The following is a 20510-nucleotide window of genomic DNA, read 5'->3' on the forward strand; positions in this document are numbered from 1 at the left end:
ATAGGCAATGCCCCTGGGTGACAGTGCATAGGCTGAATGGGTCCTTAGAATGAAAAAACATGACTTGTCAAATGACTTATTCAGAGAAGACCAAACTGAATGAATTCATTTGAACAGCTCTGTTATGCTCCCCTGATGTGCTATTCTTAAAACAGAGGAACATTTTTAGTGTAACAGTCACTCCAGGCCTAAGATGTTAATGTTTTCTTTGGATCTGTGTTGGAATCTACATATGTAGGAAACTTTTTCATTGTCTAATTATTACAAATGATGTTCTGTTCTTTAGAAACAGAAGTATTTTCAGGGGAAAAAGTTATACTCAGGAGGAAACCAAGTAATCACTTTTTACTTAAGGTTTTCACTAGAATGGCTAAAAGCAAATGGACCACGCTCATTTGGTTTAATTAAGCTATGAACTGCCATGACTATAAACTTGGAAAACTACCTCTCAGTGACAGATTTTCTGCTTGTAGGCTGTCTACAGACTGAAAATGGATAGTCATTGCTGGATTGCTACACTGCGTTTTCTCTTTTATTAGGCTAATAAGTTCTTAAGTCACTCTTTTAAATTCATGTTTTTTTAAAGAAAATATGCTAGATAATAGTTAATGCTATATTACAGTGTTTTTTCAATTGTACCATCTTTGTACAAAAAGCTTTCCTTGATCATCAAAAAGCTTTCCTTGATCATGTCTGTCTTTAGTACTGGATGAGCTGAGATGTTACGAGTGAAGAATCAAACCTTCAAACTGTGGAGGGGTACACCTTAGCTCATTCCAAGTAGTATCGTCAAAGAATGCTACCCCTTTCAGGAGCACAGAAATAGAAAATGTTTTTTCATAGGATTTTATGGTTCATTTACACATCTGGACAGCATTCATACAGACTTGCAAAGTAGGCATACATACTTACATTCACTAAACTACAATAGCTGGTTTTTTCTAATCAAACTAGTTCCCAAATCTTGTAGGACTACTGATGTAGTGATGATTCACAGCTGGTTGTGAATATCACAAGAGGGGTGCAATCAATGAAGCATAGCTGTAGTATGAAGATGTTCTCATGCACTTCAGTTAAGGCTGTAGGAAGACGTCTGTCCAGAGCTGATGACATCATTATACCACGTACATAGAAACAGGTTGTGCTTTAATTTGATGAGCAATTCAAGAAGTCGAATTAGGCTTATCCACAACAGTAAATATACACCCTATCTTTACAGGAAGCTATTTCAGATTTTACTGGATGTTAATATGCCTCTAACATTCAAAAAAACATTTCTCAAAAGCTTGGTACAAGTAAGTGAACGTTAAAAACCTAAGTGATAACGCTCATTCTCACTCTGATCTTGTTTCTATCACCCTGAAACCTTGACATGCCCTCAAAACATGGTAGCATATCTAAGCAGCTCCAGTGCCATAATTTAATAATAATAATAATAATAATAATAATAATAATAATAATAATAATAATAATTCTGTGTCTAATCTATCAGATTCCTAAAATCAGTCTATGTCTCATCTGATGAGAAGACACACAGCAATATGAGCTCAATTCCAAGGCCATTTCTTGAGTAAGATAACAAAATTTTAAAAGGTTGTGAAACTGAAGTATATAGTGAAGCCTGGAACTCTATATTTAATTTTCTCTTGGGCAGCCCTGGCCAGAAAAAATATCACAAAGTGAAGCTGGACATCAACTTGTTGCATAGAAATTACAAAGCCATGAAGGCAGTATTACTACAGAATATAACCGTCTCCATCTTACACCTGGATGTGTTCACTCTGTTCAAAATATAAAATGAGGCCAATGTATTAGTACCAGAAAACTTGTTGGGGATAAAATTCTTTGTCTTTGACATTGCCTGTTTGTGCTTTAAGACCCTTCATTTGTTTTTTGAGCTTCTTAAAATTGGACATAAAAAAAAAAAGGCGAGGAGCTGTATATAAAGCTGTTCCTCTGGCTTTATTTTCCTTATTCTTTCTCTTCCATTAATTTCTCAGATATAATCAAGAGATAAGCTGCATTTAGTCATATGAGCATCCAGAATACCAAATTCACAGATTATGATTCCTTATCCATATGGCATTGCTTTTCAGCCGTGCTTTTCAGGCTAGCTTAATATTTAATTCATGAACAAGTAGATGTGATAAACAACAGAGCAACAGTTTCCAGATGTGCATCATTTCTATGTCTTTTCTAGTATATGAAAAGAAGATAGATGCACAGAATATTTGTTAACTTTGGACAACACCTAAAATACCACTCTGACATCTAAGGTACAGCTTACATGAAATTTAGGCATGTTAATTCAGGAAAGCTAGCTAGGAAAAAAACAAAACAAAACAAAACAAAAAACCCACACGCTATTCAGTTTAATTCCTGAAATGTAACAGACTGCCTTTGCACACAGAAGCACTACTTCATTGACTGAGCTGCCTATGTCCTACCTGTTGAGAATCGAGAAGTGTGTCCTTCTGCAGAAGTTTCTTGGTGCGCGCTTCCCACTAAACATCCATGCCTGGCTAAAACTGCCTGGGCGGATTTGAGTTCAACTTAAAAAAAAACAGCTGGCTAGTGACAGCCAAACTTGGGATGATAGACTAAAGGTCTGAGCATTTGTTTCTGAATTCAGAAAACATCCAGGTTCTGAGCTTTGTTTTCAAGGAGATGTTGAACTGCAGTCCCTTAGTGCTTTAGATACCCAATACTGTGTACGTGACCTGTTAGGAATTTATGAGCACTTACCACTTCCCATACTCTGCTTTCTACAGAAAGGAGTCCTGTGCCTTTGGGTGAACAGGAGCTGTGGTACATGCTAGCATTTCCCTCATTTAGATGAATGAGACCGTGGGGAACACCTCATGCAGCCAATGATAGTCTGTATTTAGAGGAAGAGTGAGGTTCAGAATGCTGTCATCAGAAAAATAAATTCCGTTTCTGTACAGTTTTGCCGTATAGCCCTTTCTTCTGTGCCAGCCAGAAGGTATGAAAAGCTATTAGAGAAAGAAATGTGGGATAAAGGGTGCTGTGGAAATGCAGGCTAAACAATGAACAGTTACAGGAATGCCCATCAATCAGAAAGTATAAGTAATCATCTTGTGAGAAAAATAAGGATGATGTAATGTGGCCAGAAATAACGAGAACATGTAGGAAATCGGGAGGAGAGTTAATATAGAGGTTAGAAATAAATGCATAGACTTGGAGACAGTGTTTAGAGGACTCCATATTGAGTGGCTCAAGGAATTATCATTGAAGTCAAAAACAGTGTCATCCTATCGCAATGTGTGACAGAGACTGCTGTCTCATAAGATTTGTCTATAAATTAGATCATGCTTGGAGGTATTAAAAGTGTCGATAAAAACTGTGATTGTCTCAGCTGAGTATGGCAAGGAAGAGAAGATGCTCTCATCAGATATTTTAAACAGTAATCTCAAAATGTGTGGTAGCCCAGATCACAGTAAAATGTATGCATTTCAATCTGTGATATTTAAACTACAAAGAATGAGAGTATGTTGGGAAAACTGTGTATTTCCAAGTGTGTTTGTTCATGTGCTGAATGGATTTCGTGTCGAAGTCAGGATTGTGCTTTCAATTCTGAACTTGTCATCTTTCCTGGAGCCTCTGAATGATGCATTCTACTAAATACTATGAACTACCTTGCTCCCAGTGGTCTGGCCCATCTCTTCGCTGGCAGTCACTGCCTCCAATCCTTTCTTCCCAGCACGGTTAGCAAAAGAGAGTGCTTACTAGATGATACTGTCATCAGCTTAAATTGCCAGTATGCATGTAGTGAAATGTCAAACTGTGCTGGAGAAGCCAGAACACATGTAGGCATTTGCTTCTGCCCACTCCACTGTGGGGACAGTAACCTTTGACAGCAAACTTTGTGAAGGAGGGAGGAGAGACAGAAAAAGAGAAAGGAGATCCAGTAAAATCTTAAACTACTGCAGATGTTTCTTCAGTGAACGAAAGGCAGGAATCTGTTGCAGCAGATTATACTTTACAGTATGTTACCTCAAGTATTGTCATTAATAGATTTTTAATGCTGATCAGGGCTGTATCACATATTTTGAAAAACGTGTATGCTATAGTCAGGAGGCCTCAATTATATTTTTTCTTTCCTAATGCCTCTGAGGGCTTTCTGAAAGTTAGAACTTTTTAGGTTACATGAGACTTTGGCCAACCATGTATCTCATAATAGAGCATTGGCATCAGAAATAGTGTTGAGCCAGGTTACTAGTGCAGACTACTTTGCCCCTGCCTGTTGTCCTAATAGAGCTGAGTGGCATGTTTTTGCCACCAGAGAAGGGCAAAGGTTGCAAAGAAGATAATTTCCCCAAAATTTCTGTGGGTCAGAGAAAGGCTGAAGAGTTTGTCTTCTTTCAGTGCTGTAGGATTTTGAGTTAGAACAGAATATTTTTTTTTTTGTTCCATGACTTTTCTTGTCAGAGACTTTTTTCATAGGTTGTGTTCTCATACATTTTCAGCACCAGATTTTCAAAAGTATCCAACACATTTGCTAAGATTTCCAATTACTGTCTCTGAGTATTCTCCATTTGAGAAATTACTCTGTTCAAATCTCTCCAATTAGGTTCAATGTCTCCTACTTTCAGAAATCCTTTGAAATCTGTTACAATTCTGACCTCAAGCCCAATTAAAAATATATCTCTACAAGGCTCATGAAAGTTATGTGATTACCTTCCCCTTTCTCTAAAAGCCTATCTCAGTGATATTTGCTGAGTATACAGCTTTAACTTGTGCTCATTCAACAGGGCTCCTTATCTGACTCAAGTGAACGCATGCTATTTTATGAATCAAATTTAATAGATCCAGAGTCTTGAGTAGGTATTCATAGCTGGATGATAGCTGGGTCCAACTGCGTATGTAGGGGCATTGCATTACAAACAATGGCCCTGCGTATTTTCTGTCCTGGTTTAGCCCCATCCAGAAACTAAGCACCACACAGCCACTCACTCATTCCCCCTCGGTGGCATGGAGGAGAGAATTGGAAGGGTAACACTGAGAAAACTCGCGGGTTGAGATAAAAAGAGTTTAATAGGTAAACCAAAAGCTGCCCGCACAAACAAAGCAAAATAAGGATTTCATTAACTTGTTTCCATGGGCAGGCAAGTGTCCAGCCATCCTGAGGAAAATAGGGCTCCATCACACCTACTGGTGACTTGGGAAGACAAATGCCATCACTCTAAGCGTCTTCCTTCTTCCAGCAAACTATTAAAAAATAACAAGAGATGAGAGGTTATTGATCAAGGTTACCAGCCTGTCAATTATGAAGTCAGAAGAAACCCTGAATCAAGTAAAAGGTCTGTCTACATTAAGAACAACAAATATTCTCAAAGGGAGGGAGTTAACGTTGTGTGTGTACTCTTTGTTTGTTTAGTGTTTTTATCCTTTAAGTTAGCAGTCTTTGAAACCTTACAATAGTATTATATGGAAGGTCTGACAAAACATAAGAAAACATTTAAAATGTAACGTGGATTCAAGCAAAACCAAAACACTTTTAAAAATCAATATTTTTTTTAATCATTACATGCTCATTTTTGTATTGCCCTGAAGCATATGCAGTATTGTCAAGGCATTCATAGTCTGTAATAAATTGGAATATAATTTCAGCTCCTTGAAACAGCCCACAGGAACACAAAAACAAGAAGTTAAAGGACAGCCATACTATTCAGATTATGGATTCTGTAATGTTTAGTCAGCATATAGGATACTTCCCTCTGCTTTATATCAGTCTGAATTAGACATCTCTACTCGGTTTTGTCTTCTCTATTTCCCTCCTTGCTTTTGTCTCCTGTCAGAAAACTGAAGTTCTGTGTTACCAGTTCATCTCTTTTCCATACCTCAGGATGGTACATGTGTCCAGAAACACAGGCCAAAACCAACAGATTTATCACAGCCTTAATGACAGCTGGCTGCATGCTGAGTGAATTCTTAAATTCCCCAAAACTACTTTTTTGCCAAAACATGTGGAGTTGCAGCATTCAACATTTTATTGGGACTGTTATCTCCAAATGAAGAATGACTCCACTGGAAAAAGTTATTTGCTATCAGCTACAGACTATTTTTAGCTTCTTGTTTGGTGAAACTTTAGAAAACGTAATTAGCCATATGTTGAGAGATGTTTGCCAAGTCTTAAATTCAATTTTTGCAAACCACATTTAAACACTGCCTTGTCTACAACTTTACACTGTTGGAATCAGAAAGCATGAGAGATTTTTAACAGAATGTGATTCTTCATATTTCTTTGAGTAAATATTTGTGTTTATGAACGTTGTAGAACTGGCAGTACTAAAGACTGTAATCTTCCATTTGTTTATATGAGAAGGTCTGTGCAGGCAACAGTAGTGCTGGAATCATCCCCTACTTCTGTCACTTACAAACTTCAAGCCTTGCATTGGGGTGATGGTGTTCTCAGAGGCAGAAAAGTAGAGCAGGTCAGAAACATTCTCCCCCACAAGTATTTGTAGTGAAAACAGAAAAAAAACTTTAATCAAAAACATGTACAGAAAATGCTAAGGTTTTGTCAAAAATAAGTTTCTACATGAAAACCAGGAAATCTAAATAAACTGTCAAATTTCTAATTGGATTAAAGCAAATTGAAAGATGAAATCATATCTGACTAAGTCTTGGTATGTAATTATAGTCAGGTGCCTTATGATACCATCAAGTCCTTTAAATCAGTATTCCCGTGTGGACTACTATTCCCGTAACACAATCACAGATTCTCCTCAGGAAGTTGCCTGCAAAATGAAGTACAAATTTTACTGACCTGAAAAGGCAGTTTGGACTATGTGTAATGGATGTCACCTGTTTACTTGTATTCATAGAAGAAAAAAGACAAGTATTTTGCTATAAGAATGATAAAATTAGATTTTTTTTTTTCTAACAGAAGGACAAGTTTTTCTTCATGCCCCTTTGATTACTGGTGGACTTGCTCCAACTTCTCATTCTTTCATAAAGCTTCCAAATAGAAGAAGGATGAGATTTCGTGGTGCATGTCAGGGATGGAGCAGAACTGTACGAAGGCTAGAATGAAGGGAGGGAGGAGCATTTGGGAGAGTTCCACACTGCTGGCTGGCCTAACAAACCTTGCAATAAAAGCAGGGCTTCTGCAACCTCTGTGCTCTCTGTCCCAGGTGTATTGCAAGTAAATTCTAGGTAGCTGGAAGTCGAGCCTCTTGGCTTTAATAATTTAAAAACCAGTTCCCATATTCTTCCATTTCCACATATTTGTACTGACTGCAAGCTGTTACCTGTCTGTTCGATCTTGCTTTCATTGACTTGTTTGGCTTGCTGATTTCTGTTGACCTCATTGCCACTTGATACAAATTATGCAAAACATTTATATTGCTAGTAACAGATCAGCAGCAAGGTTAAAAAGAGAGAAATAACACTACTAACAACATGTATTGACAGGATACAGAACTTGTATGTTACCTTCATTTTCAGTTGATTCTTGATGAACAGCATGTTCTCACTACTTGGACCATTTTTTTTTCACAGTGGCATTGCCTTTTGCAGCTCGCAGTGCCTAAGAAAGGTATTTTCTGAGCCCTTACATGAAGATACATGTATAGAGGCTTTCTGAGGGAACTAAGTTAATGGTAATGCATTGAGATAAATCTCAAGATTACTACAAATTATTTAATAACTGTCTCATGGTTCAATACTGAGTGAGTAACAGCACCCTGTGTGATACAGTACAATAGAATACAGAGATATAAGTATCCAAAATAGCAAAAAGCAAATTGAGGGAAAAAAATGGTACATTTCACTGAGTATTGACATCAGCTGAGTTGCTATATACAACTTTCAAAGCACAAATAGCATAAGTGTTGATCATTTAGCTGGGCTTTTATTGGTAAAAAATATTAATCAAAGGGGGTTGTCTGTAGTCACAGAAACTGGGAGCTTACTTAACTGAATGGGGTTTTGGATTGAGTGTTAGTACAGCTGAGATGGAGGATTTATTTGGTAAAGCTGGGGTAGGTGACGTTAGTTCTTTCAGTTAGCCTGTTTCTAAGTAACTGAAGGCTTTTCTTAATTTTACAAATAACTTTAAGTACAGAAGAATGTATTGGTTTAAATAGAAATAATTGAAAAGAATAAAACTTCCTGTGCAGAAAAATAGTAATCTGCAATATCTGTTTTATGGACAAGGAGTAGGTAGAGATTTTTGTTTTGTTTTGTTTTGTTTTCTAAAAACATTCAAAACAAAATAACCTGTCTGTTATACTGCAATCTATTATATATAATACCTATTCTACAATGTTACTAAATACTTAAGAATTATTCTCGTAGTTCCTAAAGAAGCTTAATTTTTCATGGTTCTTTGGTGCTCACAGAACAGTCTAGTTCTTGTGATTTGTAAATTTAGATGTTTTTTCAGATTCTCTAGTTAAGCATTTAGTAGCTTTTAAGGACTTCATTTGCTCTGATTATCTTACTCTGTAAGTCTTCACTTCTAAGCAAAAGGATATTTCTAATTCAAAACACATAGTAATATACATAATCAGAGATCTGGGGGAAAAAAAAAATGAATCCAGCATGGATTTTGTTTTCTTTCCCTGTTATCCAGATGTATGGTTTAGTAAAGATTGTGAACATGTCTCTGCTTAGAAATTGTTCTAATTTGAAAACTTGAAAGACATAATCCCATCTTCCCTCAGAACACATATACTGCTGAAATTGCACATTTAGGGTTATGCTTTTCCTTTTTTGGTTCCATTAATATCTATGAATAATGGCTTCCCATGTGGTAATCTAATTATCATTTGAAATAATTGGTGAACTGGAACAGTGTCATAGATCAAGGAGGAAATTAATAAAAGAAGGGTAAAGGTGAATTACATGGAGCATGGGAGCCTAACTAGGAATAATGAGATAATGCAATTAAAGCAAAATTTTGATGGAAGACCAATGACATCTACACAGTGAGTTCTGTTGAGCAGTAGAACTTGCAGAAGCTCTGGCACATGGGATATTTAAAACTGAGCTGGATGAACAGGAAAAAATAGACTGTAGGGAGCCAATTCTTCACTGGCAAAGAGGTGGACTGGATGACCTAATATTTCATTTCCACTGCTAGCGCCTATAAGTCTGTTTGAACAAATACTTGGAATTCTGTACGTCTTCTGGCCTCGCTTGGACTTCTTTTGTATCTAGCAGCAGGAGATCATTATCCTGTGAAAGTGCTTGACAGTAAATAGCTTCATTTTCAGTCTTTCTTAATGGACAAGGATAAATCTGAGGATATGTAAAGACAAATTGTGTCTACTTGTTTACTCACAGTAGTGGGAAGGAGAAAGCTCAGAAAACCACTTGTCACAAAAAAAATCCCCTTAAATTGGCCAGCAGTACAGGCATTTCAAATGGTAGGGGATCAGTAATAAATTCATTGATTTTTGACGTTTTGAATCCTAACTGTTTGCATTTTGTGTCTTTTACAGATCATCTGAAAGGAGAAATAACCCAGAGGCACATTCAGAGGGCAGTTCTTGGTAAGATTAAGACATTTCAGATACAATAGGATACAACAGGGGCAACAAGTTCTCTTCCAGGGCTGAATCTGTTTGTGGGACAGGTTGTATTTTCCATTACAGTTTTTTGACATAATGTGTCTGCATTAGTCCATACCATAAACGACATGGACCCTATGAACTTTGCCAGAGATTTGGTTCAAACAACATCTGATTTTATGTGTGATGAGAAAAATAACGCAAAAATTTTAATGGCTTGAGGGTTTGGTATTCGCTTTCTTTTCAGAGTGACCAAACAAGAACAGAGACATTTAAGCTCTCCTCATCTTTAGGTTTGGTTTGGTTTGGTTTGGTTTGGTTTGGTTTGGTGGTTGTTTTTTTTTCTGATGACTCTGATTTGAATTCCCATTAACAGTCATTGATCTGTCTTGAGACTGAGCTTCTAGCCATGTTGCCACAATCTGTCTAACAACCTTTTCAATTTTCATCATTCCAAGAGGAACTGAAGGCATATACAGGTCATTTCTTTTGCATCTAGTTATAGAAGTTGAGAAGTTATTTCTTGTCATTTCTGTTGACACAGCTGTGAAGCTAAAAGTGTCCGTGTGAGTTGTTCATATAAGTGTAAAGTCATCCAAATTTGGTTTAAGATGCTTTTAGCTGACTTCACTGACTCTACTGAAACAGGCTAAGAGTGTTCATATGAGAATTCCACTTTGGGGACAGTAAACTTCTGCTAAAATGTGACAGAGAACTGCTGGGACAATAACAGTTTAAGCCCCCCTCACTTAGATCCATAAAAGAATCCCAAAATGTAGCTTCATGGACCTTTTTCACATAAAAAAAGGAGCTAACCCAGACCAGATTGCAGTTGATGGTTTTATTTCTATGTATACATAATACAGTGAACAATATTTGTCTCTTAATAAGAGACAGAAAATTTGGGGGCTTTCTTTTCTCCCAGAAGTCAGGAAAATAAGTTACTGCAGAGTAGCAAAATAGTTTCCCCTTTTGCTTTCAAATTTAGCTATGCCGATCAAGCTCTGTTGGTGATATTATTATTTTATACCTTTATCTTATTTTATTTTTATTTGAAGATCAGCACTGAAAATTAGTATTTCCCATGTCAATAAAGCACAGGAGTCAAACTTGGTTTATTTTTATCAGTACGAGAATGGGAAGTAAAGGAGGTGCTGAGGTCCCTGGTAACCAGTGACAGGACATGTGGGAATGGTTCAAAGTAGCATCCGAAGAGTTTCAGACTTGATATTAGGAAATATTTCTTTACCAAGAAGGTGGTAAAACACTGGAGCAGGCTTCCTAGAGAGGTGCTCAGTATCCCACACCTGACAGTGTGTAAGAAGCATCTGAACAGTAATATGCTCAGTAATATGCTCAGTAATGTTGCCTTAACTTTTGGTCAGCCCTGAAGTCGTCAGGCCATTGCAAACTGTTCCCTTCCCTTCCCTTCCCTTCCCTTCCCTTCCCTTCCCTTCCCTTCCCTTCCCTTCCCTTCCCTTCCCTTCCCTTCCCTTCTCTATTTCCTTCCATTCCATTCCATTCCATTCCATTCCATTCCATTCCATTCCATTCCATTCCATTCCATTCCATTATTCTATTCTACTCTATTCTCTGAAGTACAATCTAAAGGTGATATCTTCAGTATAACATGGAATTCTTTCTCTAATCCACACCAGCTTTTAATACTATTTATTAATTTTGTACCACTTTAAGAATTTACATCAAGATGAATCAGAGCAATGCCATTTATGAGAACTCGTTGTTCAGTGTTTCAAAAAATGAAGTGATGTATTTTGACTGTATGTTTCAATCTGCATGATAACATCTGGTCTTGTAGACTGATTTCTTATTATATAGATAATTGTGTTGCAAATGCTGTTTTCAATAACTAAGCTGCTTTTCATAAAACAAGTATGCATAGTTTTTTCCTGTCCTTAGGAAATGACATAGTAGTGGTTTTACCAGCTATACATTCACATTGTAAATATCCTATTAGTATTCCACAACATAACAAGCAACCCATGTGTTTTTGGCTTTTGTTTTGAGCATTGCTATCTGCTTATCATCACTAAGTCTGGACCGCACTAAGTATTTTCCAGACTTTTTTCCCCTTATTCTTTTTTCCCCATTATTCTTTTAAATATCTGCATATTTTGACTTCATATTTATTCTATGGGTTGGGGACTATTGCTTGCCTGCCTGCCTTTTTGGATTAATGTTCTTCCAAGAAGTAACAGGTGTCTCCCAGGACTTTTTCATGACCAGAATGTCATCGAGATATTTTTAAATGAAAACTGCATGGTAAGAAGTCTAATTAAGAGTCTGTTGAAATCCCAACATGAAATAAAACACGTCACTGTTTCAATTATAAACCAAGTTAACATCTTCCATCTGCCTTTTTTTTTCTGAACTTAAAGTACTTTATGGTTAAAATTCTCTAAGAAGCTATTCTAGTTGTGCTCTAAACAGTGTAGATCTGTTTCCCTCCTAGCTATGCTTAAGATGTGGATTTCTTATTGAAGGAAAACTCCACTACTTAGCCCATTGTTCTAAGCTATCTCTTTTAAAACACCATAGGCTGGGAATTAACAACGGACACAAATAGATGGGAAGTTTCATTGGAGGCAAGGGAATGCTTCCTGTTTTTCATTACACAACCAGAAACAATGAATAATTTGTGTAAAATCACAAAGGTTCACTCTCAGTTTGACTTTCATCTTTATTAATTGTAAGAATACCTTATTATGCAAATAACTTATTTTAAGATCTTCCAGAGTAACATGCTTTACTGCATTTTAGGCAGTATTTAAGATTCCTTTTGCATGCCTAACTGCATTTTGGAGCAGTATTTAAAATGAAATAATGTGCATGCTATCGAAGTACTGACAGAGCAAAAACACTAGGTCACCAGCATGCTTCTAGATGGAAAAGGTGGAAGAGTGAAAGCAAAAGCTTTCCCTGGGGCTTACAATGTTGTAGAAGGAAAAGACATGTTTTGTATTATTTCAATGAAGAATTATCTGAAGATGCTTTAAAATAGCATTTTGGTAAAGTACAAGACCTGATTCTTCATTATCTTATTCCAGTTTTGCATTGATAGAACTTGATTACAAACAGATGGTCGTGCTAATGTAGCAGTATTCTCCAGCTCTGGGGGAAGACTGAATCCTAAATTGAACCTGCTTCATGACACAGGTAAACCTGTGACATATTGTAATGGCAAGACGCCTCTATGGGGACACAGTCATGGTAGCAAAGGCATATTTTTTACAATAACTTTCTCTAACAGAAGCAACTAAACTGAGACTAGCACAGTTTTGTCTGTTCCACTACATCTGAAGTAAAGGCCCCTGTTGCGTCAGCTCTGGAAGTTAGGGAGGACTGTTGAACATATTCATGACTGATCTGTCCGTATCAGCAGAAACATTTAATAAATCTACAAGTCCCCCAGACTGTTCAGTCAGATTCAAACAGATTCTGATGAAGCTTCATACACAAAAAGTTCATTCGTTTATGTGCAGTATGCAATGCATTTTCCAAATCAACATGTGTGATAGAGTCTGCAGCCAGTGATACAGCATCTTCAGCACAACATGCCCCTTGTTATTGATAATTGCAGTTACTCTGTCACTTTAGTTGAAATGCAGCCTTGCAGATTTCCATTTCAAATATTTTTCTTATTCATCCTGTTCTCAATGAGCCTTCCTTGTCTCTTTATGTGAGTTTTGAAACCTGGGCTAGTAGCAACCTATTAGTTCTTTTGGGATTCTTCTGAAAACATCAAGAGATGGCAAAACCTTTCAGCTTCTAGGGAGGTTTGTTTGGACCAAATTAATCTCTCTCTTTTGTCCAACCCCATTGTCTCTGTAGAGCTATTTGAAAAGAAAAAAAAATAGTCACAATCTAACATGGGTAAAAATGGCAAATATGGGTCTTTGTAAGTATGTCAACATTAAGGCACAGCTTTATCAACATTTTGTTAAAAAAAGAACCTTGTTTTCCTGGGTTTTGTAACTTGGCTTTTAGAAACAACATTTAATAGGATAAGAAGTAATGGCTTAAAAGTGAAAGAGGGTAGATTTACATTAGATATAAGGAAGAAATTATTCACCATGAGGGTGGGGAGGCACTGGAAGAGGTTCCCCAGAGAAGCTGTGGATGCCTCATCCCTGGAAGTGTTCAAGGCCAGACTGAACGGGACTTTGAGCAACCTGGTCTAGTGGAAGGTGTCACTGCCCATGGCAGAGATGTTGGAACTAAATTATCTTTAAGCTTTCTCCCAACTCAAACTGTTCTATGATTCTATGTTTCTGCTGTTATTCAAAGAGTTGTTCCCAAATTCTTCTTTTTTGGGGGGCAAACTTCCTCTGAAAAAGCCTATTCCACATGAAAAATAAAATGACTAGGTGAGAGACAGATATGACAGATACATTTGAATCCCTGAAAATGCATACCAGCATTTGATTTAGCACAGCAAATGACTCCAAGCAAGGATTTGGGTGTTTGTTGCTTTTACGTGTGTAACACACATTTGTTTGAAGCAAAAATAGGGAGCTTTCTCCTTATCTTTGTTCCTTTTATAGCTTTGTCCACATCATAGTTTTTTACATCTTCAAAGTTACATACCTGTTCTAAAGATATTAGTATCAGTTTATGCCCTTGTTCCTGCTCTGCTGTGTATTCCTTCACAGTGTATTTCATTCTGCTTTCTCATCTTTCCTTGATTAGAAGTGAAAGAACAGTGAGATCAATACCAGGATAAAGCAGGGACACACAGTGCTGTATAACGCATCAGAGTTCTGCTGCAGAAGCTGCCACTACCATATATCCTGTACCTGCTGGGATGCCAATATGTTGTCTGACACGTTTCTGCATATCTGGAGAGGTAGAATTGGGAACTGCTGCTGCCACTTGTTCAGAGTGAGATATCACATAACTGCAGAATTGTTTGGGTCAGAAGAGAATTTAAGAATCATTTAGTCCAACCCCTCTGCCATGGGCAGGGACATCTTTCACTAGATCAGGTTACTGAAAGCCCTGTACAGCCTGACCTTGAACACTTCTAATAAAGCTCATGCCACTGGAAAGGCTGGGTCACCATGTTTTTTATCTGATGAGGATATAAGGTATGTTTAGGAAGGGTACAACAGTTCTCTCTGCAACAATAGCAGCATCCTACAGATGTATATAACATTAATTAGACTAATATTTAGTAACTGTCTTGAACTCACCTGCTGTGATCTGTGTGAATGGAAAGCATGTAGCACTTCCAAACTGCTGGTTTGCATCAGTGTTAATATCTTATTTAAATAAATCCATATTTAAATAAAATGAGCTCAGTTTCTTTCACTGCTTTCCATCTTTTAACTGAGATACCATTTAGCTGTTCATATGAAGCAGGAAAGTCTTGATCTGCACTAATGCCATGAAATGATGAGACACAAGTGTTTTCAATCAGGAAATGAGAGAAGCTGAGGAAAGTGGCAGTCTCTGTTTTCCCACACAAATCCAACACACTCCATGGAGAATAATAGATGTCCTGGTTTAAGAACATAATTCCTGATGCTGAAAAATGATATGTTCTGTATGGACTAAATAAAACACTTTGGAGAAATAATCTGTTTGAAGTCCAGAATTTTAAGGGGTTTTGTTCGGTTGGTTGCTTGGTGGTGGTGGTGGTTGGTTGGTTTTGTTTTTTCTTTTACAAGTAAAGAGACACATCCTCAGTGCTGCTAGGAATCAAAAAATTCTTCCTCTAAATCTTTGTAGGTGGGTTCATATGTTTCCAGTCTGTAAAATAGGCACTTTTTTTAGGAAAAAAAAAATATAGCGGTGTGGTCATTTTGCAATTTTGATGTGCACAATATTTCTGTGTGTTATGCTTCTCTACATATTCGTGCTTGAAACCTCAGGCAACAGCGGCGTTTTTTGTAAAAGTTGGCTGCTCTGGAGCATGCAGGGCACTGACTTCATTCCTAGAGTGACCTCTAGTGGTAACAAGGCTTTTTAGTGATGGATTTCATGTCTTCATTCTTTCCATTTCAAAAAAAAACCAAAAAAAAATTCTTTGCATTAAGGTTTATTTTTAGAATTCTGAAACTGACAGAAAGCTGGTAAGATTGTGCTTGTTAAAAAGGATGGGGATTTTTCACTATTGTTAGTGCAAAGATATCAACAGCAAAACTGGCCAAAAATTCAGAAACCAGTGCATCTTTGCCTTTCTTAAAATAAGACTTTTACTCTAGCAATGATAAACATTCTTTTGAATTTGCTTTTTGCAATTATTGTAACATAGAAAGTGCTTTTAGAAATATTTACCAAATCAGTTTTTAAGCAAATGATTGAAATACTAATGGACAATGAATTTTGAAAACATATATTAGTTATATAGAATAGTATAAGTAGACTAGAGCTTCTTTATAACAGCTTCTTACTGCACTGTAGTTAATTCACTGTAGTTATTCCAAATTTGTCTTGGAGGAAAAAAGCATTGACTTTTATCCTGTGGTAACTGTGAAGTTACACACCATAACAAACTTACTCCCTTGGTTTCACATGCTATTTTGTGCTTCAGGTCAGCACAATATACAGCTAAAAGTCCAAGCTCATGAAGAGCTTCTGTATTTTTGTATGTACCAAGTTCTTCTGTAAAGATAATCACAATCAGGAAAAAGAACCATGGATTCAAAGCAGAGGCTAGACAAGCAATTCCCTTGCAGCAATACTAGAGGTTTCTTCTGAAGTAATATGCTTTGGGTTTTCCCAGTATTATGCAGGAATTAAGTTTAAAATGTAGGAGTATATTCTAATAAGAAGACACTTCTTAAACCTGTCACTTCAGACCTCAAGCCCACACAGACCTTTCTTTCCATAAATTTCCCTTTGGAATTTCTAGGGTGTTTTGTAGTTGTATTTCTTGCTGTGTTTTATTTGTTACTCTTTTTAGCAAGTTTTACCAGTTACAATGCTAAACTATAGAGGCAGCCATAAGTTTTGTCTTTCATTGTGTCTTCAAGAACTGCATCTTTACTGGCCATCTTTGCAAAAGTGTTCTGAAGTGTCAGAAAATTCTGAGATTACCCATGTGTTCCTGTTCAGCTTTCCTTGTGACCCACTCAGCTTCAGCTTATCAGATCTCAAAAAAAGAGCAAAGATATCTTTGGATCAAGTGATATTTTTATGAGGAGTCATAAACTTGTAGCACAGCTATCCAGTTCTCAGTTTTATTGACACTGACTGCAGCACTTCACTGTTGTTGGAACAGCTTCCAGTTTCTGTAAGCTTTCTTTCAATAAGTATTTCTTCTGAAATACTGAAAAGTTCAGTGTGAATTGTGTTATTATTTAGAGACTCCTTCTGTTGACTAGTAGGTAAGCAAGATAGGATCTGGAGATTAATGTCTCAATTCTCTAATTAGGTTTACTAGAATTTAGATATTAGGAAAAAAGATCCTATGAGAATAGTTACACCTTGAAAGAAATCTTCAGAAAAGTTTGCAGAATCTCTGTCCTGGGAGGTTTTTCATAGCATGTCCAGACAACCTAGTCTGATTCAGTTTTCACCCAGCTTTGAGCAGTAGGTTGGACCACACAGCCTTCTAGGGTCCCTCCCAACCAGAGTGATTCTGTAATTCTAAGACAGGACTTGAGGTGGAATGAACAAAAGTTTAAGTTGGTTTTAATGCACACAGTCTGCTAATTCTATGCCTAAGCTTGTTTGCTTTATCTTCAGTATATCTCAGAGTAGCTCTGTTGGCTCTAAAAATCTTGTAGGATAACTAAGAGTAACATGCAGTTCAAGGTACTGCAAACTTCTTTCTTCTGGCCATGTCCAGTGGGTGTGTTGGGCAGTTTGACTAGTTCTGTATCAGTCAAGGTTTCCTCCATGGGAGTTCTTTGTGACAAAAATAAATAAATAAATAAATAAATAAATAAATCTGTAATGTAATGTAAACAACAAATCAAGCTCTTTCACATCTGTGTTTGTTTTAATTTTTTCAAGGTAAGGTTCAGACCTAGAATAGCAATTTCCATCTGATCATGTAAAGCACAGGACAAGGAGTGAAGGAGAAATGCATGGCTAATGCTGATATCCAGTATTTCAGAACAAGCTGCAAATCTGGTGAAAACCTTCGATTTTACATTTTGTGAAATGGCTAAAGAAATTAATTTACTACATTTTTGCTCAAAACTTCTTCCGTATTTAAGATCAAAGAAAATAATGGCTTGGAACAAGTAGTTAATAATAATATCCCACAAACTTGCAAAGGCTGAATATACTTCTCCAGATAAGAATCTGTGGATAAGTTGTAATTGTTTCCAGATATGTCAGTTTTGTCTCTGCTCAGAGGAGTATAATTCAGCCGGCAGCTACTAGAACATGGAGCTCAATGTTCTTTCTCACATAGGCCATAGGAAAGAGCTGTCTGAGTTATGAGAAATGCCTAAATACCTGTGTACTTTTTATACCACCTTGAGCTGGTAGCCCAGCACAGCCAGCAAGCTGTTCTGCAGCTGCAGCCAGTGGGGTGTGCATGGGAGAACCAGCAAAATTGTGACACTCAATGTGGGATGTGAGTATGACCAGCAGGGACAGAGGATCCCAAGAACATAATCTGGTCTCCATGACTGCCCAAGCTGTATATGGCTCTAACGTAGCACATGTGCCAGAAAACTGAACAACATAAAAATGAATTTTCCTAAAGAATGACCACAGAATCACAAAATGTCCTGAGTTGGAAGGGACCCACAAAGATCATTGAGTCCAAATCCTGTCCCTGATAGGACAACCCCAGAATTCACACCACGTGTCTGAGGCTGTTGTCCAGTTGCTTCTTGAACACTGCCAGGCTTGAGGCTGTGACCACCTCCTTGGGGAGCCTGTTCCAGTGCTCCACCACCCTCTGGGGGAAGAACCTTTTCCGCATGTCCAAACCTCCCTGGCACATCTTCCTGTCATTCCCTTAGGTCCTATCACTGGTCACCAGAGAGAAGATCAGCACTGGCCCCTACTCCTCGCTTTGTGAGGAAGCTGTAGCTGCTATGAGGTCTCCCCTCAGTCTCCTCCAGGCTGAACAAACCCTGTGACTTCAGCTGCTCCTCAGATGGCTTCCTCTCTACACCCTCCACCAACTTCATGGGCCTCTTCTGGATACCCTCTAGTAGCTTAATAGCTTTGTATCCTGTGGTGCCCAGAACTCCATGCAGTGCTCCAGGTAAGGCCACACCAATGCAGAGCAGAGCAGGACAATCACCTCCCTCATCTGGCTGGCAATGCTGTGCTTGATGCACCCCAGGACACAGTTGACCTTCTTGGCTGCCAGGGCACACTGTTGGTTCATGTTCAACTTACCGTCGACCAGAACCCCCAGATCCTTCTTTGTGGAGCTGCTTTCCAGCATCTCATCTCCCAGGCTGTATGTACAGCCAGGGTTGCCATATCTGAGGTGCAAAATCTGGCACTTGCTCACGTTGAACTTCATGTGGTTGGTGATTGCCCAGTTCTCCAATTTGTCCAGATCCCTTTGCAGGGCCTCTCTGCCCTCGAGAGTGTCAACAGCTCCTCCTAGTTTTGTGTCATCAGCAAACTTACCTAGTACTCCCTCAAATCGTGCATCCAAGTAATTAATAAAGACATTGAAGAGTGCTGGCCCTAAGATGGATCCCTGCGGAACCCCACTAGTGCCTGGTCGCCAGCCCAACCTAACCCCATTTATGAGAACCCTTTGAGCCTGGCCCGTCAGCCAATTGCTCACCCACTGCATTGTGTGTTTATCCAGCTGTGCGCCGGACATCTTGTCCAGGAGGATACTGTAAGAGACAATAACAAACGCTTTACTGAAATCCAAAGAGATCACATCCACTGGCTTCCCTTGGTCAATTAGGTGGGTAATCTTTTCATAGAAAGAAATTAAGTTGGTCAAGCAAGACTTTCCCCTCATGAACCCCTGCTGGCTGGGACCAATGACTGCATTGTTATTTATGTGTTTTTCAAAAACTCCCAGAATAATCTTCTCAAGTTTGCCAGGCACAGAAGGGAAGCTGACAGGCCTGTAGTTGCTGGGGTCATCCTTGTTGCCCTACTTTAAGATTGGGACAATGTTTGCCAACTTCTGGTCAGCTGGGACCTTTCCAGATTCCCAGGAGCACTGAAAAATCACGGAGAGAGGTCTCACTATGACATCAGCCATCTCTTTAAGTACCCTTGGATGAATCCAATGAGGCCACACTGACTTACAGGGATCTAGTTGGAACAGCAAATCCCACACAAGTTCTGGATTGATTAAGAATTTAGTGTTCTCGCAGCCATCATTCTCTAGCCCAGGGCTCTGGGGGTCCCAAAGACCATCTTTGGTGTTGAAGACACAGGTGAAGAAAGCATTTAATGTCTCTGCTTTGTCTATGTCCCTGTTTATGAGATGACCATGCTCCTCAAGTAACAGGCCAATATTATTTCTGATTTGCCTTTTGCCATTAACATATTTTTAAAAGCACTTTTTATTGTGCCTCACAGTACTGGCCAGCTTGAACTGTAATTGAGCTTTGGCTGCACAAATTTCCTCGCTATATAATAATAATGTTTCTGCTGACATGAAATCCTGTGGTTGTGACTTCAGAAATTTTCTGGAAAGCTCATACATCATACCAACATTTAGAAAGGTTTTCAGGAAACTCTTTTACAGGGCTGATGGAGTAGCCAGGTGGGCAAATGGAAACAAAACTTCTGTAGTACTTTGGTCTTTATTGTACACTTAACTGAGGTGGGGTCTTTAACACATATTATCTGCTATTTGCACAGAAAACAAAAAATCAGATCTGTGATAGAGGTGTTTCAGGCCCAACACCTTTTGTCTTATTTGGGGCAACAGTTAGACTAAACACTGTATGGTGCAAGCCCATGCTCATAATATATTGATGTCACCAACAATGGTGTATTTTTCCTCTCTTTTTTCCATCTTCTCTGCTTCTCTCTTGCAGATGAAAAGTCTTT

At 38.1% G+C, this 20510-nt stretch overlaps 1 protein-coding gene across 1 annotated transcript in view; it reads left to right on the top strand.

Moving 5' to 3' along the window:
* The window catches only part of KIF6 (kinesin family member 6), a gene marked incomplete at its 3' end in the record, with an annotated part of 147333 nt that overhangs the window by 112734 nt on the left and 14089 nt on the right, over positions 1–20510 (top strand). Inside the window, exon 16 of the mRNA XM_082048141.1 lies at positions 9471–9521. Within this exon, the coding sequence (XP_081904267.1) occupies positions 9471–9521 (51 nt within the window). The remainder of the gene's footprint in view (positions 1–9470; positions 9522–20510) is intronic.

Source organism: Streptopelia decaocto, assembly GCF_964273445.1.
Source record: "Streptopelia decaocto genome assembly, chromosome: 3".
In the NCBI taxonomy this organism is placed as follows: domain Eukaryota; kingdom Metazoa; phylum Chordata; class Aves; order Columbiformes; family Columbidae; genus Streptopelia; species Streptopelia decaocto.